General features: G+C 52.9%; 10 protein-coding genes across 10 annotated transcripts; 6 read left to right on the top strand and 4 right to left on the bottom strand.

The window, feature by feature from the left end:
- Positions 1–293: 293 nt before the first annotated feature.
- On the bottom strand, positions 294–1,019 carry DACRYDRAFT_119218 (uncharacterized protein). Its single transcript, XM_040770743.1, has 2 exons — positions 979–1,019; positions 294–916 (listed from the first exon to the last, which is right to left on the bottom strand). Exon 2 carries the CDS (start codon positions 900–902, stop codon positions 369–371), a length of 534 nt encoding a protein of 177 aa, XP_040624422.1. The 5' UTR covers positions 903–916; positions 979–1,019; the 3' UTR covers positions 294–368.
- Positions 1,020–1,945: 926 nt separating this feature from the next.
- Positions 1,946–4,094, top strand: DACRYDRAFT_58643 (FAD-dependent pyridine nucleotide-disulfide oxidoreductase; the record flags this gene model as incomplete). The annotated part of the gene is made up of 9 exons (XM_040775510.1): positions 1,946–2,640; positions 2,700–2,765; positions 2,816–3,032; positions 3,082–3,178; positions 3,231–3,341; positions 3,389–3,509; positions 3,557–3,663; positions 3,711–3,849; positions 3,899–4,094. The coding sequence occupies 9 exons, from the start codon at positions 1,946–1,948 to the stop codon at positions 4,092–4,094; spliced, it is 1,749 nt and encodes a 582-aa protein (XP_040624421.1).
- Positions 4,095–4,965: 871 nt separating this feature from the next.
- Positions 4,966–7,069, top strand: DACRYDRAFT_18522 (solute symporter family transporter; the record flags this gene model as incomplete). The annotated part of the gene is made up of 5 exons (XM_040771362.1): positions 4,966–5,155; positions 5,202–5,798; positions 5,847–5,968; positions 6,025–6,990; positions 7,037–7,069. The coding sequence occupies 5 exons, from the start codon at positions 4,966–4,968 to the stop codon at positions 7,067–7,069; spliced, it is 1,908 nt and encodes a 635-aa protein (XP_040624420.1).
- A 432-nt stretch (positions 7,070–7,501) lies between these two features.
- DACRYDRAFT_24934 (uncharacterized protein) lies at positions 7,502–9,391 on the bottom strand. The gene is made up of 2 exons (XM_040773923.1): positions 9,365–9,391; positions 7,502–9,316 (listed from the first exon to the last, which is right to left on the bottom strand). The coding sequence occupies exon 2, from the start codon at positions 9,200–9,202 to the stop codon at positions 7,547–7,549; it is 1,656 nt and encodes a 551-aa protein (XP_040624419.1). The 5' UTR covers positions 9,203–9,316; positions 9,365–9,391; the 3' UTR covers positions 7,502–7,546.
- Positions 9,392–10,353: 962 nt separating this feature from the next.
- DACRYDRAFT_24933 (P-loop containing nucleoside triphosphate hydrolase protein) lies at positions 10,354–11,763 on the bottom strand. The gene is made up of 5 exons (XM_040773922.1): positions 11,470–11,763; positions 11,255–11,403; positions 11,015–11,193; positions 10,629–10,944; positions 10,354–10,570 (listed from the first exon to the last, which is right to left on the bottom strand). Exons 1-5 carry the CDS (start codon positions 11,755–11,757, stop codon positions 10,552–10,554), a joined length of 951 nt encoding a protein of 316 aa, XP_040624418.1. The 5' UTR covers positions 11,758–11,763; the 3' UTR covers positions 10,354–10,551.
- Positions 11,764–12,233: 470 nt separating this feature from the next.
- Positions 12,234–16,376, bottom strand: DACRYDRAFT_84483 (uncharacterized protein). Its single transcript, XM_040776683.1, has 12 exons — positions 16,338–16,376; positions 16,177–16,257; positions 15,866–16,128; positions 15,346–15,816; positions 15,029–15,292; positions 14,295–14,978; positions 14,116–14,246; positions 13,957–14,065; positions 13,733–13,907; positions 12,931–13,678; positions 12,563–12,743; positions 12,234–12,488 (listed from the first exon to the last, which is right to left on the bottom strand). Exons 2-10 carry the CDS (start codon positions 16,253–16,255, stop codon positions 13,362–13,364), a joined length of 2,493 nt encoding a protein of 830 aa, XP_040624417.1. The 5' UTR covers positions 16,256–16,257; positions 16,338–16,376; the 3' UTR covers positions 12,234–12,488; positions 12,563–12,743; positions 12,931–13,361.
- Positions 16,377–17,170: 794 nt separating this feature from the next.
- Positions 17,171–18,887, top strand: DACRYDRAFT_111565 (uncharacterized protein; the record flags this gene model as incomplete). Its single annotated transcript, XM_040769261.1, has 5 exons — positions 17,171–17,391; positions 17,441–18,045; positions 18,410–18,456; positions 18,504–18,647; positions 18,702–18,887. 5 exons carry the CDS (start codon positions 17,171–17,173, stop codon positions 18,885–18,887), a joined length of 1,203 nt encoding a protein of 400 aa, XP_040624416.1.
- A 287-nt stretch (positions 18,888–19,174) lies between these two features.
- On the top strand, positions 19,175–21,472 carry DACRYDRAFT_84478 (MFS general substrate transporter; the record flags this gene model as incomplete). Its single annotated transcript, XM_040776682.1, has 9 exons — positions 19,175–19,818; positions 19,876–19,988; positions 20,037–20,161; positions 20,211–20,380; positions 20,427–20,689; positions 20,738–20,903; positions 20,951–21,038; positions 21,086–21,286; positions 21,333–21,472. The coding sequence occupies exons 1-9, from the start codon at positions 19,366–19,368 to the stop codon at positions 21,470–21,472; spliced, it is 1,719 nt and encodes a 572-aa protein (XP_040624415.1). The 5' UTR covers positions 19,175–19,365.
- Positions 21,473–21,691: 219 nt separating this feature from the next.
- Positions 21,692–23,215, top strand: DACRYDRAFT_24927 (peroxisomal membrane protein). The gene is made up of 9 exons (XM_040773921.1): positions 21,692–21,786; positions 21,834–21,888; positions 21,950–22,050; positions 22,097–22,200; positions 22,251–22,489; positions 22,562–22,694; positions 22,744–22,769; positions 22,825–23,022; positions 23,081–23,215. Exons 1-9 carry the CDS (start codon positions 21,719–21,721, stop codon positions 23,114–23,116), a joined length of 960 nt encoding a protein of 319 aa, XP_040624414.1. The 5' UTR covers positions 21,692–21,718; the 3' UTR covers positions 23,117–23,215.
- Positions 23,216–24,163: 948 nt separating this feature from the next.
- DACRYDRAFT_58772 (MFS general substrate transporter) lies at positions 24,164–26,035 on the top strand (the record flags this gene model as incomplete). The annotated part of the gene is made up of 8 exons (XM_040775517.1): positions 24,164–24,274; positions 24,320–24,339; positions 24,389–24,496; positions 24,557–24,685; positions 24,732–24,760; positions 24,816–25,266; positions 25,356–25,574; positions 25,630–26,035. 8 exons carry the CDS (start codon positions 24,164–24,166, stop codon positions 26,033–26,035), a joined length of 1,473 nt encoding a protein of 490 aa, XP_040624413.1.
- Positions 26,036–26,781: the final 746 nt, after the last annotated feature.

The following is a 26,781-nucleotide window of genomic DNA, read 5'->3' as shown; positions in this document are numbered from 1 at the left end:
CTTGGACTGGGGCACATTTTGGGATATTTCCACAATGGTACGAGGGCGCGCAGCTAAGACACCGCATAGGCAGCGAGTTTGTAACCTTGAAGGCACCTGGAGGGTGGTGCGATCAATTTATGGACGCATATGAAGAGGGACGTGGTTCTGTAGAATGGAGTCCCCCAACTTATGCCCTTTTCACCGTCGAGGCTGCCCTTGGCGACCCTTTCGAGGCTGGCTAGTGTATTCATTTACGTACCCACTGCAGGTCGCACACAAAGTAGAACATGTTATTTCATTTCCTTCAATTTGGAAGTCGCTGGGTGTTGCCTTGGCAGTCCCTGTGCATCAAACATACATGGGCATGGTCTCCACTGTTGTTCTGACTACCACAACAGATCAGGTCTGCCGTTCACCCTCAGAATTTCCTCGATGGGCGTTCGGTCAAATGGCAGACCGTCGTGGATCCCTTTGGAGATGACATCGATGACCCAATGCTGACAGTTGTAGATGCCGTTCGGGCGATACACAGGAGTGTTCTTGGCGATCTGCTCCAGTAACTGCCGTTCGGCAAAGGACAGTTTCCCAAGTGGGATGAGTCCCATCTGCAGAGACTGCACATATCTCGTTCGGGTGAGTGGACCCCAGTTGGTGAGATGTAGAGCAGGGAATTCTTGTGTAAGCTCGAGAGTGCGCACGGCCGCGTAACCTGACGGTGGCCGCTGCAAGCGCCAAGGAAGGACCCACACCAAGGACCAGTGCCGATATGTTGGCTCCTGTTGTTCTCCTTTCCCAATAAAGAGATAGACGGGCATAATTACGTCCAACTCCGGGGCGAGGTGATCGTTGTTCGGTGGTGGCAACCTGTCTTCTGGAAGACCATTGTTTGGCAGGATGCCTTGGGATCGTGCAGCCTCCATTTGAGCAAGAAAAACTGGAGAGCCAATAAAAAGTCAGAACATAATCCCGGAGGATAGAGAGGGAAGAAGGACGCACGCAGATGAAGAGGTAAGTTTGTGCTTGGGGAGTGTGAAGGGGCAGATTTGCAAGGCTGCGGGAGAAAGGCTGGCGTGGGACGCCATTTATATGTGTTCTCCACCCTGAGACTGACGTTACATGGTGACTCTTCTATGTGTCACCCTCGTTACGTGCCTCGCATCAGTAGTGGTGACTTTTTTACTAGTATTTGTCGCACTCGGTACGTGCCTCTTGTCAGCAGTGGTGATTCTTTGATGGGGCGCACTCGGTACCGTGTCACTGGTAGTGGTGACTCTTTTATGTATCACGCTCGGTATGTGCTGTACTTTTGTCAGGACTGTGCCGCATACGCAGCCTTATTCATGCCTGTTGTCTGGATAGCCTGTCTTTCCCCGACAATGACGCTGAAAAAGGTAGTTACCCCTTTGTATCCGACAGCTCTCTTTGGTGCGAACGCCATTCTATGAGCGAGAAAATGGAGTCAGGAATGTACTGCATCGTATGGTTGACAGTCCGCTCCAAGTAGTTCTGTCTGATGTTCCCGATTCAGGTTCGAAACTGGTTTCGGAGTCAAACTAGATCTGGTGGGTTGTGCCGCGTAAGATAACACGCGCCGTGAAAAGGTCACGGGATCTACGGATTCATTTTTGCACCGGAATGGTCCTTCCGGTCTAATCCCAAAGATCTCAACAGGTGCTTCCCAAGTGCTGTACAACACCCAGCCTTTATTGCTCTTTACTATGTTTATGCATAACGCCGTGTGCTGCTCCACGGGGGCATGTCCCACGTGCATCGCCCAACGACTCGTGCGCAAATCCTGATGCCAGCTCGCAGCGCTGTGTCCTTATCGCACCCTCAACCGCGTAACGATACATTTGTTGGACACCATGCTGTCGACGTGCTTCTTGTACCTCAAGGCGACATCAATGGCCCGTAACGCTTCCGCCGACCCCGGCAAGCACTCCATCGCTTCTGTCTGTATTCGATGAGTCTGCCGACGTTTGCCGTTCTCGGTGCTGCGCCTCCCCCGGACACATTACCGGGCAAAGTCGTGCAAACTTGGCTTATTCGCTTCAACAACGCGCTCTCTCAGCAAGACATCCCTGCGATCACCTCGCTCTTCCTTGACGACGGGTGGTGGAGGGATCTGCTCAGCCTGACATGGGACTTTCGCACCTTCCAAGGACACGATCGCATCACCGAATTCCTTCAAGACCGCCTACGCCTCAGCCAGGTTTCAAACTTCGACTTATATGATGCCCACGCCCACCCACCCGCTCTGATAGCCCCTTACCCCGACCTGGGGTGGGTACAAGCTTTGCTCCGTTTCGACACTGGCGTTGGAAAAGGGTGGGCGGTAGTGCGGCTTGTCTATCTTCCAGAGCAGGAGTGGAGGATCTTCACTCTACAGACTGTTCTTGACAGTCTCAGCGGTGCAGAACTCGACATCGACTTCAACTACCCAGAGCCTCAAGATACTGCTACAGCTGAAAAGGCTGCGGAGCTCGTCCGTCAAGCAGATCCGACAGTGTTGATTATTGGAGCTGGACAGTCCGGTCTCGGTTTGGCGGCTAGGCTCAAGCTCCTAGGCGTGAGCAGTTTGCTGGTAGAGAAGACCGCTCGTGTTGGAGACCAATGGAGAAACGTGCGATATGCTAGTCTGAGGGTACACGATCCCATGTGTAGGTGTGACAAACATCGCCAAACTTCAACTGACCGCATTCCTTTCATTTAGGGAGAGACCAGCTACCGCTCTTCTCAATGCCGGAACCACCACTCTGGCCAGTTTTCACCCCAGGAAACAAGTACGTTCGGATTGTCCAACTCCAGACTGCCTCTGAAGTCGTGGGAACAGAATCGGAGACTGGTTTGAGGCGTACGCAAAGCTGCTCGATCTGAACGTCTGTACCTCCAGCACCGTTCGAGACCCGAAATACGATCCCCTGGCCAAAGAGTGGATGATCACCATTATCAACCTGGACGGAGGTTTCCTTACGGTCAAGGCGAAGTATGTGGTCTGGGCGACGGGTCTGGCAGGAGGACATCCTGTTATGCCAGACTACGAAGGCATGGTGGGTTATACCATTACCCTTTGAAAGCACGTTTTCACTAGGGTTGTAGGACAATTTCAAAGGACCCATCCTGCATGCGACGCAGACGCGACACCCTTCCGAGTTTAAAGGAAAGAAAGTCGTCGTTATTGGGAGCGGAGTCACAGGTGCGTATATCCCACCTCATATTACACGAACTCATGGAAGTGTCTCGCTCAGGGCACGACATTTGCCGCGATCTGTCACTCGATGGCGTTGATGTTACCATGATCCAGCGCGGGAGTACATATGTCATGTCGGTGAAGAATGCCATACCGATTCAGTGGAAAGGTACGCAAAATCGATTCTATCTTCCCATTTTTGCTCATTTCCCCCAGATCTCTACTGGAAGGGAAGTCCACCGACGGAGGTTGCTGACCTCCTATACTATTCTTTCCCCCATTTCGTGGCAATGACTTTGGCGGTCCGCTTCACCACAAAGGTGGCAGAAATGGATCAGTGCGTTATTTCTGTCTCCCCCTGTGAGATATCCTCACTCCCGGCAGGGAGATGCTCGAAGGGCTAGAGCGCGTTGGGTTCAGGACAAACATGGGTATCGAAGGCACCGGCTTGTACCGGCTCGCCTTAGAAAGGTTCGGAGGATCATACATCAGTATGTCAGGTACGAATCAGCTGCGGATGGAGCTTAATGAAGTCTAGACGTTGGGGCCAGCGAGATGATCATAGACGGGCGTATCAAGCTCAAGAACGATTCTCCCATTCATTCGTTTGTTGCAGATGGCGTCAAGTTTGCTGACGGTTCGTTTCTTCCGGCTGATGCTGTCATATGCGCTACTGGGTATGTCATCGTTGTAAGGCATTCTCCGGAATCTGACAATGAAACACAGGTATGGGCACATGCACACTTCAATTGAAGAAACATTTGGTAAAGATGTTCGTGGGGCGCTAAAAGAGAAGTTTTGGGACTTTGATACAGAGGGGGAAATCAACGGGATTTGGCGCAACTCTGGACATGAGCGTTTCTTCGTTGCATATGGTGAAATTGGCGCTTGTCGCGATTCCGATTTTCGAGGCATGAGCTGATTCGGGTTCAGGAAACTTTCCGACTGCTAGGTTCTTCTCAAAGTTACTAGCACTTCGTACGTAAAGTTAACTGCGATGCTTGTACCTTAGCTCAACTTTTCATCAGAAATCAAGGCTATGGAAACAGGAGTTTTCGGACCCTGTTATTCCATCTGCTAGCTCGGCGCTTATCCCCAAGGTATTAAGCGCCCACCGTTCGATTATATAATCATATTAGAGTTTCCGTTCAGTTCCCGCCATCCCGAAGGGAAGAATTGGACACTTGGTCATTACTCCTGCTTCGGTGCTTCTTTCCCAGAATTGTTTGCGATCACACCACAAACCGCATTGGCAGTGCATGACGAGCGTGAATGTATGGGGTGCTCCAGCTCCATGGACGATCGAAGACTTGCTGCTTCTTGTCTATCGCAAGCCTTCCGGTCAGATCGATCTGTCGGAGCCGTATATCTTTTGGGATATTATGTTCTTAACGAGGTTGAGATGCTTCTTGTTCGTTATCACCTGCGATTAGGCTGTGACTCTTCAATATCTGTCGAGACGTACCATCTGCGTATGCCGTTGGAAATGAGAACCAATGTGGCTTGTATCCTACTCCAACTCGGAATAACGGTTTGCCAGCACCCGAGCTCTCTGGAGTCTTCCGGAAGAAAGCGTTTGTCTCTCCGCAGTCGACGACTCTGATACGCATGTTAGCATATGCTCTCTGCTCTTATCCCCTGCTCTTATCATGAAGGTATGGCTCCATAATATTTGCACTCTCGGAGGTTGCTTGCAAGCGACCACGACGCCTCAACCTCCAAAAAACGGCTACAGCGCAGCAATCTACTAGCTAAGCCGGACTGGAATCATTACGTCCCGGATCAAGCACGAGATGTCCACAAATGATGGAATCCAGGTGCTTAGCCAGGGCGTGGGCTACGGCATTGTCGTTGGAATCGGATTGTTCTTTGCTTTGCTGATGCTTGGCTGCACTCATCTTCAAAACAAGTATACGTCGTACTCAACTCATCAAGCCGAGGAATTTAGCACAGCGTCTCGAAACGTCGAGCCTGGTCTTATAGGTGTGTCAGCTGTCCAGTTAAAGGACTCACGCTGATTCGCGGACAGCTGCGGGAATCGTTTCCAGCTGGACATGGAGTGCAACGCTGCTCACCTCCAGCACCTTTGCGTATACGTACGGCATTTGCGGACCGATGTGGTATGGGGCGATGGGCAGCTTTCAGATCTTGCTTTTCGCGTTGATCGCCATCAAGATCAAGTCAAATGCACCTGGCGCTCACACATTCCCCGAGATCATCCTTGCCCGGCATGGCAGAGTAGCGCACATCACGTATTTGTTCAATGGCTTGGCTACGAATATGCTTGTAGGCGCTTGTCTGGTCCTTGGGGGTTCTCAAGTAGTTGCCGCACTATCAGGGATGAACGTTTATGCTGCCTGTTTCCTCATACCGCTGGTCGTGGCCGCGTACGTCATTGTAGGAGGCTTGCGGAGCACTTTTATTGCCGACTATACGCACACTGTAATTCTCTTCATCGCGATTTTCATTTTCGGCTTCGAGATGTATGCAACAAATGCGGTGGTTGGAAGCATCGACCGATTTTACGATCTCCTTGTTGAAGCATCGGCGACTATGCCGATTGCGGGAAATTATGAGGGATCATACTTGACGTTCAAATCCGTCAATGGTTTGGTCTTCGCTATCGGTATGGCCTCCTAAACTGCGGACTGCCTTCCTTGCTCACCCTTTTCAGACTTACTTGTTGCGGGTTTCTCGACAGTGTGGTTGGACCAAGCGTACTGGCAACGAGCCATTCCCTCCCAGCCGGAGACAAGTATCAAAGCCTACCTTCTAGGAGGTATCGCTTGGTATGGGGTGAGGCAGTGGTTCCACCACGCTCTCTCATACGCTGATCACTCGATGCTGGACAGATACCTTTCGGATTTGCCACAGCCATGGGTCTAGGTTGCGCAGCATTGACAAGTACCACGTCATTCCCGACATACCCAAATCCACTGTCTGCCGCACAGAATGGCGCTGGCCTTTCATCCCAAGCTGCTGCAATTGCACTGCTTGGTAAAGGTGGTGCTGGGCTGATGCTGTTGTTGCTGTTCATGGCCGTCACGTCGTCGACTTCCGCTGAGCTCATTGCTGTGTCATCCTTACTCACGTTCGACGTCTACAAGACTTACCTTCGACCTCATGCCACCTCTCAGCAGCTTGTGCGGATTTCGCACTATGGTATCATCATCTATGCCGTCGTTCTTGCCGCATTCTGCTCCATTCTCAGCGCTGTCAACATCAATCTTACTTGGCTGTTGACTGTGCTTGGTGTTATTGTTGGCGGCGCTTCAGTCCCGGTCGGCCTCATACTTCTCTGGGATCGCATGTCAACATTGTCACCTATAGCGAGCCCGTGGAGTGGACTGTCCTTTGGCTTGATTGCTTGGCTTGTTACTACTATGAAACGATCTGGCTACATCCATGTGACGACAACTGGTGATGCGACGAACGCTGCTGCCGGCAACATTGCGAGCTGTGCTGGCGGCGCCGTCGTTGCCACTCTGCTAACCTTGATGTTCCCGGCCAAACACCAATCAGATGACCCCATTGATATTGCTCGCAGCAACAAAATCAATGGTTTATCGTCACCGAAAAAGTCACCGTCGGGTTCCAACATACCGCCATCCCCGGATGTGCCTCAGAACTCTGATGAAGCTGAAAAGGGACCAGCTGTGATTGTCTCTGCGGCACCAATCGAGTACGTGCCTACCGGCAATGAAATGGTCGATTATCTGGAGACCTCTCATATCCAACCGTTGGACCCTGTTATTGCAAAGAAAGGCGAGCGACTGGCTCTTGCGGCGAATGGGCTATACGCCGCGATCGCCATCATCGTGAGCTCCTTCTTTTGATCGAGACCTGACAAATAATGTGCCTTAGGTGGTTCCATTCACCCTCTTCGGTACTCAGTAGATCTACTCACGAGCCTTTTTCAGGGGGTGGTGCGTGGTTTCTTTCATTTGGGTGTGGTGCAGCATGTGCATTTGTGTCGTGTATCCTGTCGCAGAGTCATGGGGAGCTCTGATAAGAATTGCGAAAGGGGTTTTAGGCTTGCAATCGGTTGCAAAAGAGCATTAGCAGGGTCACGTACGAATGTGCGATTATGCGACGCCTCACTCGAGTATCAGACGGATCTCCGCAATAGAATAGTCCCCATTACCACAATGAAAACTCGGATTATCCCCCGAAAGTGACCAAGTGGCAGAAGATATGGCGTACATTCATGTCTGCAATATGAATGAGATGGTGAGGTTATCTTATACAGCAGAGGTTTTGAAAGGACGTTGGTGGTGGTGACAATCCCCCCAACCACTCTCATGTGCACCCCACCAATGAAACAAGATCGGGAAAGGTTTTGGAGTGCCTGTGTCATATCTTAAATCATTAGTTTCATAAAGCTCGCGTGTTTCTCAACACCTGGACAACAAAATGCTCCATCGCGGCAGCTGTCTGCAACGCCATACAACTCCACAACTTGCTCAATGCATCTCCCGGCCTGCGTAATTCGAATCCATGTTCATCTGATCTCAGGCTGGGAGTCAGCCCGTCCAATGCGTCTTCGTGCGTCGAGGTTTCATTTTGCTCAGTGGTCGACAGGGAAAAAATATGCTCAGTGTCGGCGGGTATATTCTCTGGAGCTTGAGGTTGTAGGGTGTTGTCACTTGAGCCGTCACAGTCAACCAACTGAACTGGATGGTGGGGACCGTTCTCTTGTTTGACATAGTGCAAGTAGTGAGATATGGCGAATGCAACTTTGAGTGCTTCTTGGTATGATTTATCTTCCAGCTGGGGGAATCTGTTCACGATGTCTTCCGAATGGTCATTGGGGAGCTCCAGCTGTCCCCCATACCATAACCCCCAACCGACACTCGCGTTTGGCCAAATGTAGTTGATCCTCCTCGCCACAGCTTCGTAGTCGCTTCCGTCGACCCGACTCCAGGCGAGACAAAACATCTCCATGTCTTCCGCGGGGACCGGCACTTCATCTTGTGGCCAACCGCTTTCCGTGGCGTCAAATTCCAATTGGACCAATTTGAGACGAGGGCAGTTCTTCGAGAGAGTGGCTAATCCTCGCCATGTGATCCGAGGCTTGTAACGCTCCACATCATACTCGTATTCGTTGAGCAGGGTGATTAGGCGTAATTTATCCAGTCGTGGCCATGCTTGGGAGATAGCTGCCAAATCGGCGTCGTCCCAAGTGAATGCAGTGCAATCCTCTTTCGAGGATGAGGTGAATTGGAATGACGTGATATCACGGCATCGTCCAAGTGGCTCCACAGTGTACCAATTCCGCTGTTCTCCGGGCTTCAGCTCGGAATTTTGCGTCCTCAGGTGCAAGTATAAGGACGTCAGCCGACGACAATGTTCAGGGATTGCCTCTACACATGCGCGCACCCAGCGATCGTCGATGCACTCGGCGTCAATATGCAAATTCCGGAGCTTGTGCTCCTGTAATCGGCGGATCATGATCAGACAGAGATACAACGAGTCTCCTGTCCTGATTATGAGTGATTCCAAATGGTCTAAAGATCCGTTTTGATCCGAGGCGATGGGGTGTTCAGCGGTCTTGAACGTGATTTGCGGATCGTCGGATTCGGCCAAGACTGACAGATGTCGTACTGTCTTTAGACTGGCCAGAACGTCGATTTCCGCTTCTGTTATAAATGGATATGATATAGCCAGAGTCCAGAGCTTAAGGCGTCTTAGCATCTTGACGGATTGGAGCTGCCAGAGACGCGCATCCAGATGTCTAAGGTTTGGGCATCGCTCCACGATTGTATCCATGGCGGCCTCGGCTTCCTCTGGAGACATGTCCCATTCCAGGGTAACTTCTAGACTGATGAGACAGTCGCACAGAACCTGTTTGCCGAGCTCGAAATGAGCTGCGGAGTAGCACTGAAGGCGAAGCAGCCTCAGTTTCGGGAAAAGACCAAGGGTGGTTGACCGCGGGGCCACGTCGGTGATCGACTCCCATGCGCCGGGACGGGAAAGTGCCTGCAACAGACGTTTGGCTGAATCAATCGCGCGATTGGTTAGGTCATACATTGGGGATTCTTTGGGTACTGCCTCCGTCTGCTGCTCGAAGATAATGCGCAGTGCGCGAGTCGAGGAGATGCAATACCGTAGCCGCTCGACCTGGAACCGATGGTTTTCGGGAATCTGATTACAGATGAGATCAGAAAAAAGTCAAGAAGGCACCTCGCATACAATCTCCTCCCCGAGTAATAAGCGAGTCAAGGGTTCCGCAGCGACATCGACAAGTTTGTCGATCTCGTAAGCTCTGGCCCAGAGCACACGGATTGCCAAAGGGTAGAAGATCTTTGCCGTCTGAGCCATGGCAGATAGCGTTTTGCCGTCGCATTCCTCGTACACCGATTGCATAATATCGTCGATGTGCAGCATCTTGTGTGGACCGTCATTGCGGTTGCATGTGCGGGATCTGCCTAAGCGACATAGAGCCCGATTAAATATAGTGGAAAAGTTCATGATGTGTCGTGTGTGCTTGAGTTTAAGTTATGGGAAACCAGACTAACAGACGAACAGATGGTTGACAGGACATTTTAAAAGACATCGAGCCAATATTTATCTAGAGAGCATTATTAGCGCCGAGTACCGAGTACTGCAGCAGCGCCGCCGGGATTCAAATTGCGAGAGATCGGTTCGGGAGTCGTAAGTCGCCGTTTTATCGTACATCTCCCGACAGCCGGTGCGGAAAAGAAGCACACCCCAACTTGTGTTAGGAGGCTGTGTCCTCGGATTTGCACCACGTGGGCTGTGAATATTAGCGAGTTTCCCGCGGGCGCTACGATGACGACGAGTACTGCGTTAGCTTCGTTGATAAACTGTCCATTTCCATCAAGGAGTAATTTCAGACTCCTCTGACATACCCCTTAATCTGGGCAATTTCTGATCCCAACCCTAGTCTTCTTTCCTATTTTCACTGATGTCTCAAATTAGAAAACGATGTGATTGACGCCACGAGAATACGGAAAAAGACGTAGCAATTTGGGCGATTTTTCTGTATGATGAATTATCCCGGACATCCTATTCCTACCGTCTACTTCCTCCGAAATTAGTGTCGAACATGTCTCAGGAGTCATGCTATTGCTAGTGACAGCGGGAATGGTCTTACGAACATTCCTTCGTTTAGCCAATAATAATGGTCTATATGGTCGTTCAGTAACAACTGGTTTCCGATTCTTGACGGTATCTAATGCGGTTGTTGAATGCATACAGTACAGATGAGGTACTCGTTTAGTGTACAGGGTCAGCCTTGCCTCCTCGCCTCCTGAAGATATGACCAGATAGCAGGGACATGTTGAGTGCCCCAAGGTGCCGTTGAAGGCCCGCTATCCTCCTACTCTTCACTTCTATCCTTCCCCGGCATGACTGGTTCAATGCGAATAGTCGTACCTAGTATTCGTTAGCCCCGCTCCGACTCACAAAACTGAGGAAGAAAGGCACGACATACTTCTTATAAAACGCCTCGCTATCCCTCTCGACCTCTTCCCTCCTCGCGCCCCTCTGTCCCGCCCTCCCCCCACGCCCACTCCCACTGCGCGCCCTCTCCCCCTCGCGTATCCTCCTCTCCCGATCTTCTTCCAGCCAAGCAAGGGCGAGGTCCCACAGTCCATACGGCTCTGAAGTGCTCCGCAGCTTGAGGGGCAGCCCAGGGTGACCGGGAGGGATAGGCCAGGGGATGGGCGCTGCGGTTGTCAGAGTGCCTAGGTGTAGGTGGGCGATATGCGTCGGGAAACTGCCCAGTCCGTCAAATATGTGTGTCGCGTCTGTCCACCCCCCGAAAAGGGGCAACTATGAGTGCATGGAGGGAAAGACTAGAATAGGATCGGGACGGACAGATGACAGTAGCCCCTCTTTGCTCGCTCTCCTCTTTCAAGAACCCGAGTAGATGATGTCGGACCAGCACGTCCAGGTCTACCGTCACTTCGTCCAGGAGCAACATTTCCCAAGGAGCCATAAGACCCATACAGAGCTGTACACGCCTTCGCTCGCCGTCGGAGATGGCGTGCATGTGCCTATTCCACGGTTAGGCATATACGGGGATGGAATGAGATGAGGGACGGGATGGGAACATACCAGTCTAGGTCGACGTCTAACAGGTCTAGGAGACGATCTCGACGCTCTTTGTGTCTCCATCCACCTACGGAGTCGAGGAATGTAGATACGAGGATGTCGGATCTCACAACGGGGTTGGAAGCCCATTCCGTACCGAGGAAGGTGACTCCCTGCAACACAAGATGTAAGCATATATCCAGTTCAAGTACGTGACATAAAGACATCAGGTAACGCACTTGACTCCCTTGATGAAAGACGTCCTTTCCCAAAACATGTATGCTCTCCTTTGTCAGCCTCTTCCCCGCAAGCAACTGCAAAAGCGTGCTCTTCCCCGCGCCGTTCGCTCCGATGAGGATGATCCTCTGTCCGGGCTGGACGAGCAGGGTGAGGTCGCGCAAGGCAGGCGGGGTGTGGGGGAATGCGTAGGTGAGGGAATGGACTTCTATTGCTAGGTTGGAGATGGTGCTGGGGACGAGAGCTGCTTTCTGGCTTGGTGTTGCTTCTCCGTCTGAGAAACGGTACATTCCTGCCATGGTGATAAGGAGGGAATGAATGGGCGGTAGAAGGGAGAGCGGTGAACGGTGAATGGCGGGTTGGATTGTGTATAGTGGGAGATGTCCCGGCAACTTCCGAGGAATGTACTTTTCATAGTGACACAATAATAATACAAGACTAAGACAGCATACCTCGATCACTGATTCATCTACCTATCATATTACTTCACAAACATCACCCAACTGTGCATCACAGGTATGTGCGCCCCCTTTCATTGCACCTCACCCATCACCCGGCGGGAACACGGCCAAAACCAAGAACGGACATCTCTGTCCACAAGTTTGGTACTTCCCTGGGAGGATGGTAATCGAGCTCCGAGTGCAGGAGGAAAGGCGCCAGACACCACAGTAGTATCAGGACTGTCACGTCGTATTCCCTTCGTATGAGCAGGGCCATCGGAGATGTACCGTCATCTGAGTGCACACCAAGTCAAGTAGAAAGCACTGCATTATACTCGTATATCCACACGCACGGACCTCGTACTCCCGTACACAAGTGACAAGGGACTCGTGCGCCCGCCAACCAGCTAGTGATAGTTCAAGATCCTCTCCCGACCCCGATCCACCTGCTCCCTTCCCGCTGCTGGTGGAGTACAGTAATAGTACCGAGAGCTCGAGCTTCCAACGCCCCAGGACTCGTGGAAATTGGGGAAAGGCAAACGGCTAGGCTCAACGACCATGCTGTGCCTGCTGCATCATATCTGCCCTCAATCAGCGCTGCACAGTTTACCCGTCCCTCGCCTATGTATGCAAAGAGCGGAGGATGAAGACGCACCGGCGTTATGCTCTGCGAACCTAGCGCCCACACGCTCGGAGTGCTTGAAAAACTTGTCGGTGCAGTTCTGGACGCATGTTTCCTGTTCGATCTTGGTTAGCACACTGCACACTGCATCCGACATCAATGAACAGTCCAGTTGCTCCTGAATCAAGGAGGGCTCGGGCCTCGAACATCCGGCCTGTATCCAGAGTTCGAAGTTCGATCATGAGTTCGGCGCAGACAAGTCCCAGCCGGTGCAGCAACCGCAACCGCAACAACAGCACCGCACTCCGCAAGTTCCTTGCACCACAACAACCACTCAGAGTTGTGCCCGGATCCTCCAGATCCAAAAACAAACAAAAAGAGCAAAAGGACCCATCACACACCTCCTTATTCGTCAACACCCTGCTCGTGAAATCATTCACGCAGCCAGTGAAACACCGTTCCACAAGGCCGGAGTACAGTCGCATAAAGTCCTGCATCTGCTTGCGCTCGATTATGCGCTGCATCTGGGCTGATTCGGCTGGGGAGAGGGAGGAGAGGTCCATGTTTGCTGCTTTTGTTGTTGGAGGTGAAGGTGCACTGAGCAGAGGCAAGAAGTGGGAAGGGAAATTTCGGCGGTTACGCATTCACGGCGGCGAACGGGAGCAACTGAGGAATTCCCTAATGTGGTAACGTAACACCGTCATTGCTTCTGGTTAGTGTGTGTAGCTTGCATTTCATTATTGCCTCAGTGGAGGTTGTTGAAAGGAATACAGGTGTGATATACACAGTGTCTCGGGTAATCCAGGTTCCAATATAAGAGTCGAATCACGAATCACGAATCAGTTCCCACTTCCTCCTTCTGCAGCTCATCAAGCATCATCTTGAACGCATCCACATATCCCCGCATCGCACTCTGGCTACCTTCCGCCCATGTCGGGCTCGCAGCATCCTTCTTCGTGGGAGCCAACACCGCTGCCTCGCTGACCGGTACACCGTCGTCCATAGCAAGCCATTTGTTGAGCTGTGTGCGCAGACTGCGCGCTTTGAGCCGGAAATGAGTGCGGATGACATCCCCGAACGGCTCGGGTGGGTTCTTCAGATTCCCCATCATGGCCGTGTGGACGACCATGCGGCGGACGTTTGCAGAATCTACACATGTCGGGGTCAGTCTTTACGCAGATGGCAGATGGGGAATGCGCGCACATCGGCCTGACGCTGCGGTGCCGCGCTGCGCTTCCCAGCCTGGCTCGTTCAGGTATGGCTCGTCACATAGTATCATGGACTGGATCGAGATGAGGACTTGGAGTAAGGTTGACTTGCCGGGATTCCACCCCGGTCCCTGCCATGTGCCCAGCAAGGACAAGCAGACTTTCCCATCCTGATCGTCTGTCAGGCTACCTGGAGAAACGGGGAAGAAATGGACTAACAGCATATAGGTTAGGATTGAATCGGAATTTTCCGTCATTGGTTGTCAGGTATTTCACTGAAGGCGGAGCCATGTTGTAGTTGCTACCGAGGAAGATGTCAAACACGTAGCTGTAGCATACATGAATGAGCAGCTAGACTGGGGCAGGGGAAGTACGTACCATCCGTTCTCGTAAGGTGTTCCTTCTGGTCCGGTAATCAGAGCCTTGATGACATCGACTCGACTCTCATCGACCCGTAAGAAGATGCTAGAATTCCAGTTTACAGGCAGGTTGGTTGATAAGACAGCCAGCTGCGTTCACATGAGCAGTATCTCACAAAGACAGATCACGGCACCTACCTCCTTCGCAATGGCAAGACTCCGCCTCGGCATATCGGCACCGGCCAGTCCTCTCGCGTCATTATTAAACACACTCTTGAAGTTCGGCGTTTCGCCGGTATCCTCGTTCTCGATCGTAAGGTCGCAATACTGGAAGTTGACACGATTCGCCCAGTCCTCGTACATCGTGCGTATCTCCGCATCAGTAGCATTGGGGGAGAGTCGTAGTTGGCCCTGGTCCAAAGATGCTTCCCAGGGGGCCTTTGGTAGGGAATCGTGCAGCCGTTGCAGGAATGCAGCACCTTTCGTGTCGCGCAACGCCTTGTCGATAGCATCGGCGGTTGCGAGGATTCGGTTGCAAAAGGTAAACAGCCGAGCTTCTTCCGCTTTCTCCTTCTCCTTGCCCTTCACGTTTATTCGGAGACGCTCTTCCACAGGGGCACCGCCTGTCTTGCGTTTCTCGGCTTCGGTCATCTCCGTCTTCACCTGTACCTTCTTCTTTGTGCTTTCCCAACCTTTTACTGCGGCCCGCGCCTGGATGGCAATGGCTTCCAGTAACTCTCGTGGCCCAGCCGAGCCTTCATAGACAAGCTTCCTCTCGCGGATCTGCGTTGAGCCAGGACGAGCTAGGAGGAAAGTGACAGTCTGGGGCATCATGATCGGCATGCCCATAATGGACGCAAGTGCTTCGTGGTTCGACACGGTCTGTCGCGGAATGATACATATGGGTTAAGATCTGAACACAACTGACATACCTCCAGCCATTCAAGAAGCTCAAAGTACAGCACTTGTCGATCACTCATATCGGCGAGGGAGTCATTTCGCAACAGAGCACTACTGACGGCATTGAAACGACGCCGGACATGCACTAGGACAGTAGGATGAGGAAGATAATCGGATGTCTCAGCATCTGGACTTCGTGCCAGCGATGGGAGAAAAACGCGAACTTGGGACAGGAGAGTGCCGATTCTAGTGTCTCTTGCACACTGGGCTTCAAGTGCAGCAAGAATACCGCTTTGCTGAAAAAAGTCATGTGAGAAGCGATGCATGCTAACAATAAATGGAAACTCGCATCCTCCTTGCCGCCACCGTATCCGGTTCCCGACGGTGCTCGCTTTCCTTTCCCTCGACCAGCCTGCGCTACGCCAAATAGATACTCCTCTTCGCCATCCTCGTCCGTGCTTGCAGTACTTGACTCGGCACCAGCGATGATATGCGATACCGCTGATGCCCCACCTGTCACCCGCCGCTTCTTCCTACTCTTGTTTTCCTCGTTATCATCTTCCTGTTGTTCCTGCTGTGCTTCGCGGACTTGCTCTTCAAACATCTTCTCCACCATCGACAGGCCCATGCCAAGCACCATACCTTGCAGCTCCGCACAATGGAATAGGGGATCGGGGGGGTTGCCATCTCTCCGTTTCGGTTTGTCTAGGCGCGATGAGGTCGCCAATTCGCCACATGCCAAACAAACTTCCGCGGAACAGGAGGAGCACTTTGCTTGAACATGCGACCTCAAATAAGAGACATAGTGTTCGAAATCCGGCTGCCAAACATGAATCCAGAGTCAACGACATGCAAAGGAGCCAACGTACCCAAATAGCTGTGAACATGCCCTTCTCTCGTGACAAGTTGTTGTCACATTTATTTGGGCACTTGACGGATGGTGCTTGCAGATCATTCCAAAGGCCAAATAGCAAGCCTTGCTCGCCGCCTTCCGGACATCCTTTCATCCACTCCCCCTGAGTCATCAGAACAAGGGTTTGTGGATTGTCGGGTGAGGGATGCAGGGTGACCTGTTCAGGTGTCTCCTCCACTTCTATGACTTCCTCCTTGCGATCCTTGGAGAAGAAGATGCCTGTTGTTTGTTAGGCAGATACGTGACCGTTGAAGGGGAGTCACACACCTGCATAAGGATCGATCTCTTCGCCAGTTCTTCGAACGTCAGAGTTCAGTATCTCCTCAAGATCGTCGTAGTAATCCATATCTGAAGTTATGGGAGTGAAGACACGTCAGTATCGCGCATATAGGAACCGACAGCCCAAAGTCGCCGCATGTGACACGCACCTTCGTCTTCCTCCCCTGCTACAACCTCCTCATCTCCGCTTTCCTCACCGTATAGACCTTCTTCTTCTTCTGGAGTCTGCATAAAATCAATGACGAGTACCCTAGAAAGGATATGATACTCACATGGGGCCGAGCGGCGGCGGTTTTTCGACTTTGTGGCTTCTTCACTTCTTCGGCGGCGACCTCGTCTGCATCTGTGACATCGTCGAACTCCCCTATTATCACAGATTCAGCAAACGTAATTCGGCGCATATGCGCATCTCATACCAGAGAATATCTTCTCTGCTGCGTCCATGACGTCTTTACACTTGCGTAGAGCAGCGCGGGCTTGGGCACGCGTCGCGCCCTAAGTCCATCCATGCCTCGGTAAGAACCGAGCTGAGAGGACGACATTGCAAGCTTACCATCTCCATTAACTGCTCCACTTCCCTCTCCATCTTAAGCTACAGTTGGTGTACAATGGAACCAAGAGGAAGTTGAGGTAAGAGGGAGCACAAAGGCCCAGCGCGCCTCGTGTCTTGATGCGATTATGGTGGCAGTACCGACGCCAGCACCGGAAGGCCACTCGAGCACTTTGTTCCGTACCACCACTTCTTTTGCTAACCGTAAACACGTTGCTCTCTGTGATCCCCTTTGGTCTGGTCGAAGGCCCGCCACTTCGATTATTTCTGGTCTGCTGTGAACGAACAAATCTGCCTATTGTGTGTTCTGATTCTGTTAATCTTCAAGCCCCGGGGGCTGAAACCTGGACACGCACCTAAAGGGCTTTTCTGCGAAATTTTCTAGCTTAACGCACAATTTGGAATACCGAAATCACTTTCCGGGTAGATATCATGCGCGTCGTCGCCTCTGAGCCGGATATATGCGCCTCTAATTGTCATGCGGCTGGCAAGTATCTGGCGCTGTGTATTCCCAAGCCGCGGTCTTGTTATTGCCTGTCCTCTCTAACATCGTTCTTGACCACACGCGAGAAGGCCGAGAAGGCCGTAAATAGGCTAGACGACGTGGACGCCGTGCTGAGAGGATATAACTTGCAGACTTTTCGACCTGAATTGTCAGTACGCTGGGCGTACGAGAAGACGAATAGCTGACATTCCGCCCAGTTTCACTTCTGCTGAATACCCATCTTACCTACTCTCGAGACCTCAATTCACGCGTTCGAGTTCGCGACTCTCCGATGTCTACGATCGGATGTTCCCAGAACCTCAGCCGTTAAACTCTGCGCCTCTGCTCTTGTCACCTATTGAGGTCATTGATGTCGCTGCACGCATTCCTCCATGCCTAACTGTGCCGCAAGCTCAACAACCCTTCGAAAAGCCTGTTCATTCTGATGCTTCTAATGCGCCTACTACTCCTCCCTTAGCCGACATTTCTTGCGAGAATTCGGAAGCCGTTTGTCGCTCTGTCCTCGCGATCTCTCCTTCCATTGGTATTGACATGCCTCTTACGCCTCCATATACCCCAGCACAACAGAAAGCTTCACCACCTCTTCCAGTTAGCACACTGTCGTCTCCCTTCACTCCTGCACCGGAAGCTGTGCTTTTCTTTGAGGGCAAAGCCCCACCATCCGATCGCGAAGACACTATGTCTTCACCCACCTCCGATACCGCATCCCTCATTTTTCCCCGGATCGCTGATATTGCTCATTCGTCTTCTGTATCTATCCATTCCCCCGAAACGCCACAGTATTCTGCTCACCTCATCCGACGTAAGTCGCATATTTCCTTGCCTTGTACAAATCTGCGCATATATCCATTCCCCCTCGTCCCTGGATCCAACGCGTCGCCCGGCACCTTTGATCTGAGGACTTGCAATGCGTGGATTGATAATCTCGGAACACCAAGCACCACACGAAGCCGAAATACATCCCTCACATCGCAGCTGTCGCACCTGACCAAAGTAAGACATCTCCTCTAGTTCCCCGCCACGGATTCTGACGGCATAGCATACGATCGCGAACAGATCAGTCGAGTCCTTAACGTATCCTCATAATCGCAGACGAAACCATGGGCAGGATTGGACTGCCACTATGGATATAGCTCCTTCAACGGAAGATTTGACACCCTTGGCAGTTTGTCACGATGCGTTACGAAGCATGACAAATATTTGTTCGCAGGAGGTACAGTCGTTTCAGGAAAACCCTGTTGTGAGCTGATTATGGTCCAGACGAGAACCCTCCTGCCCGAGCTTCACCTGCCAGATTGGACTCTCGACATCCAAGTTGAAGAAGAGGACTTCGATGAATGTTCTTCTGAGAGCTCCGAGGTACTGCCCCTTCGAGGAATCCTGCGCCAGCCGTCCACGGATCGTGTGCGTGAGCTTTATTCGTTTTCTTCAATAGGCATCTGACATTATCCTTATCAGGTAAATTTAACGCTGACCCCAGGAAGGAGTGTCAAATGGGCGCCGGATGACACGCTGGCACAAATGCGATACATATCAGTCGACGGGAACCTGTATGGCGTGGACGAGCGTGGCATGCACAGACCCCTTACACTCGCTGAAGAAGTCAAGCAGGCAGAGTACGAACAATCGAGGAAGTGGATATGATCATCCTTGCAGAAGCTCATCATTGTGCGTCCTATGTCGATACCTACATTCTGTTTTAACAACAAAATGCAACTATGTTGTCCAACACATGTCTTGGCGTGTGGTCGGCATCAACCGGCCCCGCAACGAACAGTGTCTCAGGGCTCGCCCCGGTCTCCTTTGTCCCTGAAGGCCGCTTCTTCAATTATCCAACGGAGTCCCGGCCCCGGCTTTTGCGGGCGTTTCATCGTCTGGGCACCATCGCGGGTTCCAAAGTCCGCGTTGACATAATCAGACCCTAGGTAATCAACCGTGGATGGGAGGAAGTGGGGCAAACATGGGGCGTGGACGAGCATCGCAAGGTAGATGTGAGGATGAAGGCCCGTATAGTGCTTGTCTCTTCGTTTTATCTCTTTTTTTCTCTGGGCTGCGTCCGTTCAAAGCCATCTCACATTCTCTGGGTTCAAGATAGACGCAAGACGCAAGGTAGACGAACAATATGTCGACGCATCCGACGCACCCAGCACCCCAGCTCACAGAAGACGAGCGCACCGCCGAGCATACCTTCGATCCTACGGGGGCCGCACTCATAGAAGGGATCGCACATTCAGAATATGGCTCGCAGCTAGTGCTCGAAGCGTCGCGTTCGCCCTCTCCCACCCCAGTCCCTAGTCGCGCTCCTGGGAGAGTCGAGGGAGCCGAGGGCGAGGAGGTCGGTGTGGTAAAGGAGGTCGGTGCGGTAAAGGAGGTCGGTGCGGTAAAGGAGGTCGGTACCGTAAAGGAGGTTGACCTCGAGAAGGCGGAACAACATGTTCCTGTACCTAAGAAATTAGACTGGGACTCGCCTACAGACCCGGACAATCCGCGCAACTGGACGATCGTCGTGAAATGGATGTCGGCAGGCATCACTTCCTACTACACGTTCGTTGCGCCGCTGGCGAGTAGCATGCTGGTGAGTTTGTGCTTCTGCTGTAGGTTGTGTGGGGTAGCTTCTGATGTGGATGAATAGGCTCCCGGGCTTCCCATTCTGGGAGAGGACTACGGCGACGACAGCCCGACGTTGATCGGGCTGAGCTTGAGTATCTACGTGCTCGCCTTCGCAGTCGGACCGCTGTTCCTCGCGTGAGTTTTCCGGAAGAGGCATCAGACAGGCAGCTGACGATAATTCAGACCTTTGAGCGAGATGTACGGCCGTCGATGGGTGTTGCACGGGTCTAACCTGTTCTTCCTTGTCTTCCTGCTTGCTTGTGCCTGGGCACCGAGCATGTCGTCATTCATCGTATTCCGTTTCTTCGGTGAGCTCTTGTCCCGAAAGGCGGAAACCCGTATTTAATCCCCCGACAGCGGGATTAGGTGGCAGCGCCCCGCTCGCCATTGGCGGTGGAGTAATAGCAGACCTGTTCCATGAGCGGGAGCGAGCAAGCGCCATGGCACTGTACACGCTCGGGCCTGTTCTCGGCCCAGTGCTCGGTCCCGTCGCTGGAGGGTTCGTAGTGCAGAGCATCGGCTTACGGGTGCGTTTGCCCGTTGCCCGTGAACGAGTGCTGATGAGTGGCCTAGTGGATCTCCTGGTTGTTGGCTATCGCAGCCGGGGTTGGGGCTGCACTGGGCTTGCCCTTCCTACGGGAGACGTATGCGCCTGTGATCCTCCGACGCAGGTTCGAACGACGCGCCAAGGCAGACCCGTCGCTCGCGCATACACATGTGCACATGATGGGAGCCGCCAAGAACAGATGGGAATTCTTGAGGGAGAGCATGGTCCGGCCTATGAAGATCTTGTTCACGAGCTTGATATGCTTCTCCCTCAGTCTGTACATGGCCGTGTACGCCCAGTCCACTCTTATGCGGGGATCTAGCTCACACTGGAACAGGCAATACGGCTTTCTCTATCTGCTGTTCACCACCTTCCCCGACTTGTACTCAAACGTCTACGGCTGGAGCCCGGGCGTATCCGGGCTGGCTTACCTCGGGCCCGGCATCGGTTTCTTCGCATGTACGATGCTCGCAGCAGGCTTGATGGACCGTATCTACTCCACAGTGAGTGCAGCCAGTACCACGACGGCTAGTCAACTAACGTGCTCTAGCTGAGTGACAGGAACAACGGTGTCGGCCTGCCTGAGTACCGGATTCCCGTCGTCTGGATCGGCGCTGCCCTAGGGCCCATCGGCCTGCGTACGTTCCCTCCCTCACCCACCCGGCTCACCACTAACATCCGACAGTGTGGTACGGTTGGGCAGCACAAGCCCACGCCCACTGGATCCTGCCCATCATCGGCAGCGGCCTCTTCTGTTGTGGGATGATGCTGACGTATTTCCCTATCCAAGTGTACATCATCGATACTTTCCAGTACGCCGCGAGCGCTCTGGCGGCCGCAACGGTGTTCAGGAGCATATTCGGGTCCGCGTTCCCCTTGTTTGGTCGTACGTCCACTCCTGGTGCACTGCTGTCCCTGGCTGATATGTGCAGAACAAATGTTCGCAGCGCTGGGAGAGGGAGGGGGAAACAGCTTGCTCGCCGGCATAGGGCTCGTCATTGGCGTGCCATTCCCCATATGGATCTGGTTCAAGGGTGCGGAGATCCGAGCCAGGGCGAAGGGGAAACTGTAATTAGAGCTGGCCGGGATGAGTGGACATAGACTGTATGATAGATAGATATGCGTTGAGGACGTTGGAGGGGATTGGACACCGGCGGCCAGTGTCAAAATGGTAATGACATGCCGGTTATGAACACCCCGCGGTTACCGGGCGTGTGTTGCTTGCCAACTGTCAACTCCCATACACGCTCAGGACATCTGTCCTCACTGTCCTGCTCTATCAACCATCACCCTCATACGAAATACCAACTACTGAAAGATGTCCGACTCAATGATCCATGCCGTCGCCGGCGCCGCAGGAGGAGTGGTAGCCATGTCACTAACCTAGTGCGCCCTTCGGCCTCATGTCCAGCTCAACTTGCTGACCGTCGCAGTCCTCTTATATTCTTCTCAACCCGCGCTGCTGTAGAGACCAAGAACTCGCATAGGGTGCGTTTATTCTGGCCGTGTAAGACGCTGGTGCGATGTTGATGTTGATGTTTGTCGGTAGACGACACTCGAGGTCTTGAAGAAAGTACTGCGGGAAGAGGGCGTCACGGGTATCTATTCGGGCCTTACGAGTTCACTGCTGGGAATCGCCGTCGCTAATGGGTATGCTCTTACTTCCACTCTTTCGAAGCCCAGCTAACACGAGCAGGATATACTACTACTATTACGAGCTTACGAAGAGCGCTATCACCAAAGGCAGGGGGAGCAAGGCTCTCTCCACCTTGGAGTCAATGCTTACGGGATTGGTTGCCGGCACGTCCTCTCCATGCGTAAATGTCTTCCTAGTACTAAGATTTGGGAAGGCGCGTCAACAACGATAATCTCCAACCCGATATGGGTGATCCAGACGACCCAAGCAGTGCGTACGGCCTCCGCCCCTTCGGGCGCAGCGACAGAAGGCTCGGAGGGGAAGAAGCAGGAGAAGAAGAAGACGGCGGGGATGATCCAGACCGCGATGGAGATAGCGAACAAGGACGGCTTGCAGGCGTTTTGGAGAGGTGTAGGGCCTGCCTTGGTGCTCGTTATCAACCCTATCTTGCAGGTTCGTCCTGGTCGTCCTTCTCCTGTCCCGAGTGGGCACAATAAGTTGGAGCTGACGAGTTGCGGCTTGTAGTACACCGCCTTTGAGCAGCTGAAGAATCTCATCGTGGCGAGGAGGCAGGTTATTCTTCGTGCACGGGGGAGCGCACAGGCCGCAGGGTTGACAGACTGGGACTTCTTCTGGCTCGGGGCGGTTTCCAAGCTCTGTGAGTTGGCCTTCTCCGGCTTGTTGAGCCTGGCTGATAGAATGGGAAGTCGCTACTTCGGCTACTTATCCTTATGTGCGTCCTCTTTGCATGCCCTTCATCGAGAGCGATGGTCGTTAACCAAACGCAGATCGTGCTCAAATCCCGCCAACAATCCGGCACCCAGGCGTCAACCCAGAAATCCTCACTCCACGCCCTTCTCAAGATCTTGCAAGACGAAGGTGTCCGGGGATTGTACAGGGGGATGGGGAGCAAGCTCCTCCAGAGCGTGCTTACAGCTGCGATACTGTTCGTTGGCCAGAGGAGGATATATGTGCTCACTAAGGAGGTGCGTGGATTTCCGTTCTTTGCTTATCTTTTCCGAATTTTCCCTGACTGGTTATTAGGCTCTCGCGGGGATCACTGCATCGAAAAGCAAATAGATCGCTCCTGAACAATCGCACACCTCATTTGTTTGTTAGATCAAATAATCTACCTCTCCGCATCTCTGTACCCTAATCTCCCAAAGGAATTCAAGAACGTTTAGGCGAATCGGTCCGGTATACTTCATCTAGTCAGCATCAAGATCTCCCACGTAGGTGTCCGTGCGCTGCGGGACGGGATGTCGATATGCCGAACCCGGTGCTTCTGACCGGACTGGCGTCTGTAAACCACTTGCCTCGTGCTCCAATTCCGGTTTCTGCGATTTCTGCGGGTTTTTCTCTCTCCATCCACGTCAAAATTGGTTTGTTGTTGACGGCGCTGACGCCCGCCAAGCGTGCTCCATCCCATCTCTCCTCAGGCGGTGACGTCCTCCTGTCACTCAATCCCCAACTCAGAGCCCCTGCTCCCGTCAAACTCCCACCCCTCACAACCCCGCATTTGCATTTCTCCGCATTTCTCCGCACCCTGAGCCAACTGAATAGCGCCCCGCATGACGCGCGCTTCTCCTGCTCCGGGTCTTGCGCGCTTGCCTCTCTTCTTCTTCGACTACCTCATGGCTCCCCCTGCTTCGTAGAGCGTTCCAATCTTCCCAGGTATCCCGTGACGTTCCACAATCTTTAGATTCCCGGCTCCAGAGTCAGGCGTGCCTTGTGTCAGGTCCGTACCGAACGCTCGGAAGGGGCAGTACTGGATTCGGAGCAACCCGATTCCGATTCCCATAAATGACTTTGGGCAGAGATGCGCTGGCCGAACTTGTTTCGTCGGCTCCTGGGACCGGACCACGCTTACAGACTCATCTCTTCTTCAAGCCTTGAAGGACGTGCTTTGACGAACGAGTGCGATTACGAACCCGACGACGACAACGCCGACCTGAATTTGACTACCCTTCAGGGAGTAATACGACCATGAATGCGCAGGAACATTCGTTCGAACATGTCGACCCACATCCGGCCGCTCTTGAGGCGGCGGAAGAGCCTACAAAGCCTACGGGGAGGGAGCTCTCCCCTGATTTGGGGGGCGACAGCAAGCTGAGCGACGAAGAGCGTATGGACCGTGAGTTTGGCGGGAGGGAGAAGAGGATCCATCTGGAGAAGGGGCTGCTGTGGAAGATCGATTTGAGGATGAGTATCCTGATCGTCATCTATATCCTTAACTATGTGCGCCTTTCCACACTTTTATTGGTCGTTGCTGACTTGTGCTAGATCGACAGGAACAACGCTGCGTGCGTGTACTTGCCCTGTTGAGCTTGTTGGTGTTGATCTTCGTAAAAGAGCGGCAAGGTTGAAAGGTTTCGAAGCCGACCTCGGCCTGGTAGACAACCAATTCGCCACGCTGCTATCAATCCTCTATGTAGGGTACATCATCATGCAAGTGCCGTCGTACGTCCTCCCATCCCTCCCTCTCCGCAGGTTAGGCCGCTGACGCTTGGTTATGCGCAGGAACATGATCCTGAACTGGATGGGAAAACCGTCGATCTACTTACCGTGTTGTATGATCATATGGGGTATGATCTCAGTGCTCACGGGGATAACGACGAACTTTACGGGCGCGCTCTTGACTCGGTTCTTGTGCGTTCTCTTGCGTTGTGCTCCTCCCTAGTACTAATCGTCCTAGCCTGGGGTTCGTCGAAGCCGCGTTCTTCCGTACGTCCCCTCCCCTTCCTGGATCAACAACTCCTAACCCCTGGGGCTCGTGCAGCCGGCGCCCTCTTCCTCCTCTCCAAATGGTACACCCGCAAAGAACTCGGTTTCCGAACCGCGATCCTCTACTGTGGCAACCTCATCTCCAACGCCTTTGGCGGGCTGATCGCCGCCGGGATCCTCTCCGGCATGCAGGGTGCCCTAGGGCACGCAGCCTGGCGCTGGCTATTCTATATCGAGGGAGCGCTAACGATGTTTGTCGCTGTATGCGCTATATTCATCCTTCCTGATTTTCCGGCTACGACCAGCTGGCTCTCGGAGGAAGAGAGGAAGCTGGCAGAATGGAGGATGGCGGAGGATGCTAGTGGCTCGGCGGACGAGGATGCGAGCAAGGGAGAGAGCCAGCTGAGGGGTTTGGTACTCGCGTTGACGGATTGGAAAGTCTGGTTCTTGGCGTGTATGATGACTGCTGAAGTTGTAGGACTGAGCTTTAACGCTTATTTTCGTGGGTGCTCTTTCCTCTTCCAGGAGCACGGCTGACGTTTTCCAGCGAGTGAGTGTTTCCAGAATACTTGGAGGGGAGACAGCAGCTGAGGAGTGCAGCACTGACCGCCACGCTCGGGTACAACACCACCGTTTCCCTCCTGCTTGTAGCGCCCCCATGGGCATTCGCAGTCATCGTAGCGTTCGTCATCGCCCGACACGCGGACTGGACCGGCGAGCGGGCGGTGCACATCAGCGGCCCGCTCTTCCTAGGCATTATAGGGTTTATCATTGCCCTGAGCACGACGAACACCGCTGCTCGCTATGTAAGCTTGTGCGTTCTCCTACCGTGTGATATGTTGTCTTCGAGGTTGGCTGACAAAGGCTAGCTTCCTCATGGCCCAGGCGTACGCAGGGTACATCGTCTGCTTCGCTTGGCTATCGAACACCCTCCCCCGACCACCCGCAAAACGCGCCGTCTCGCTCGCGTTCATCAACGCCTTCTCCCAGCTGGGGAACGTTGCTGGCTCATACGTATTCCCCAGTAATTGGGGGCCGACATATGACTACAGCTTCGCTATCTGCCTAGCGATGTTCGGGACGAGCATCATTATGGTCGTAGTGTTGAGGACGTATTTGAAGAAAGAGAACGAGAGGATGGATAGGGGGGAGAGGGTAGCGGGGGCGATGGAGACGCAGGAAGAAGAGGAGGAGCTGAGGAGGACAGCAGAGTTGGAAGGGGTAAGCATCGAGCTTGTGCGCGCTAATAGGAGTAAGTGGAGATATCTGTATTAGTTTTTGGTTGGTTTATTGGACGGAATGTCTCGGATGGTTTGACTGGAATGGGCGCCTACTTGGGGAAGGGGATGACGTCACATGATGCATTCCTGGTGTGTTTCTGAGCTTATTTGAACGTGTTAAGGCATGCATTTGAAACATTCGCATTCACTGGAATATTCATATACGCCCCTCACCCTCTTAGCCACCCTATAATCATACACTCAAGACAAGGATGTCTGCACCGTCGTCCAAGTCCACAGCCGACCTCAAGGGCGCAGGTCCACTACACATCTCAGGCATGTCCAACGCAAGCCCCGCTTCCAACCCACCTCCTCCCGAGCCCAACCAACCTCCTACCAATCCACCCCTCAGCACTTTTCCTCCCTCGACCCCACCTCCGTCCTCAGCGTCAAAGCACATCAACTCACCCCGTCCCACCCCTCTGGCAGTACCAGAGCCAAACGACCAAAAGAACAGAATCAGTGGTATACCTAAAGCGTGGGCATTGTAGCGCAGTTTGTACTCATCATCCTCGTGGGGTGGTTAGGTGAGCCCAGAGGTTCTTGGAAGAGGGAATGCTGAATTGATGGGGTAGTGACGTGGTTCATGCGTTGGTTCTGGGGTGAGGGCTGAGATGGTGGAGTGTTGGGACGAGTTGATGTTATGTGTCATAGTTTGAGTTGATGGACTAGTTATACTTCGCCCTGTCCTAAATCGTCTCTATCATATCGTCGAGTGTCAGAAGTGTTCACTTTGGAACA

Source organism: Dacryopinax primogenitus, assembly GCF_000292625.1.
Source record: "Dacryopinax primogenitus strain DJM-731 SS1 chromosome Unknown DACRYscaffold_22, whole genome shotgun sequence".
Taxonomy (NCBI): domain Eukaryota; kingdom Fungi; phylum Basidiomycota; class Dacrymycetes; order Dacrymycetales; family Dacrymycetaceae; genus Dacryopinax; species Dacryopinax primogenitus.
Note: the sequence above shows the minus strand (reverse complement) of the source record. Positions and strands in the feature narration are given on the sequence as shown.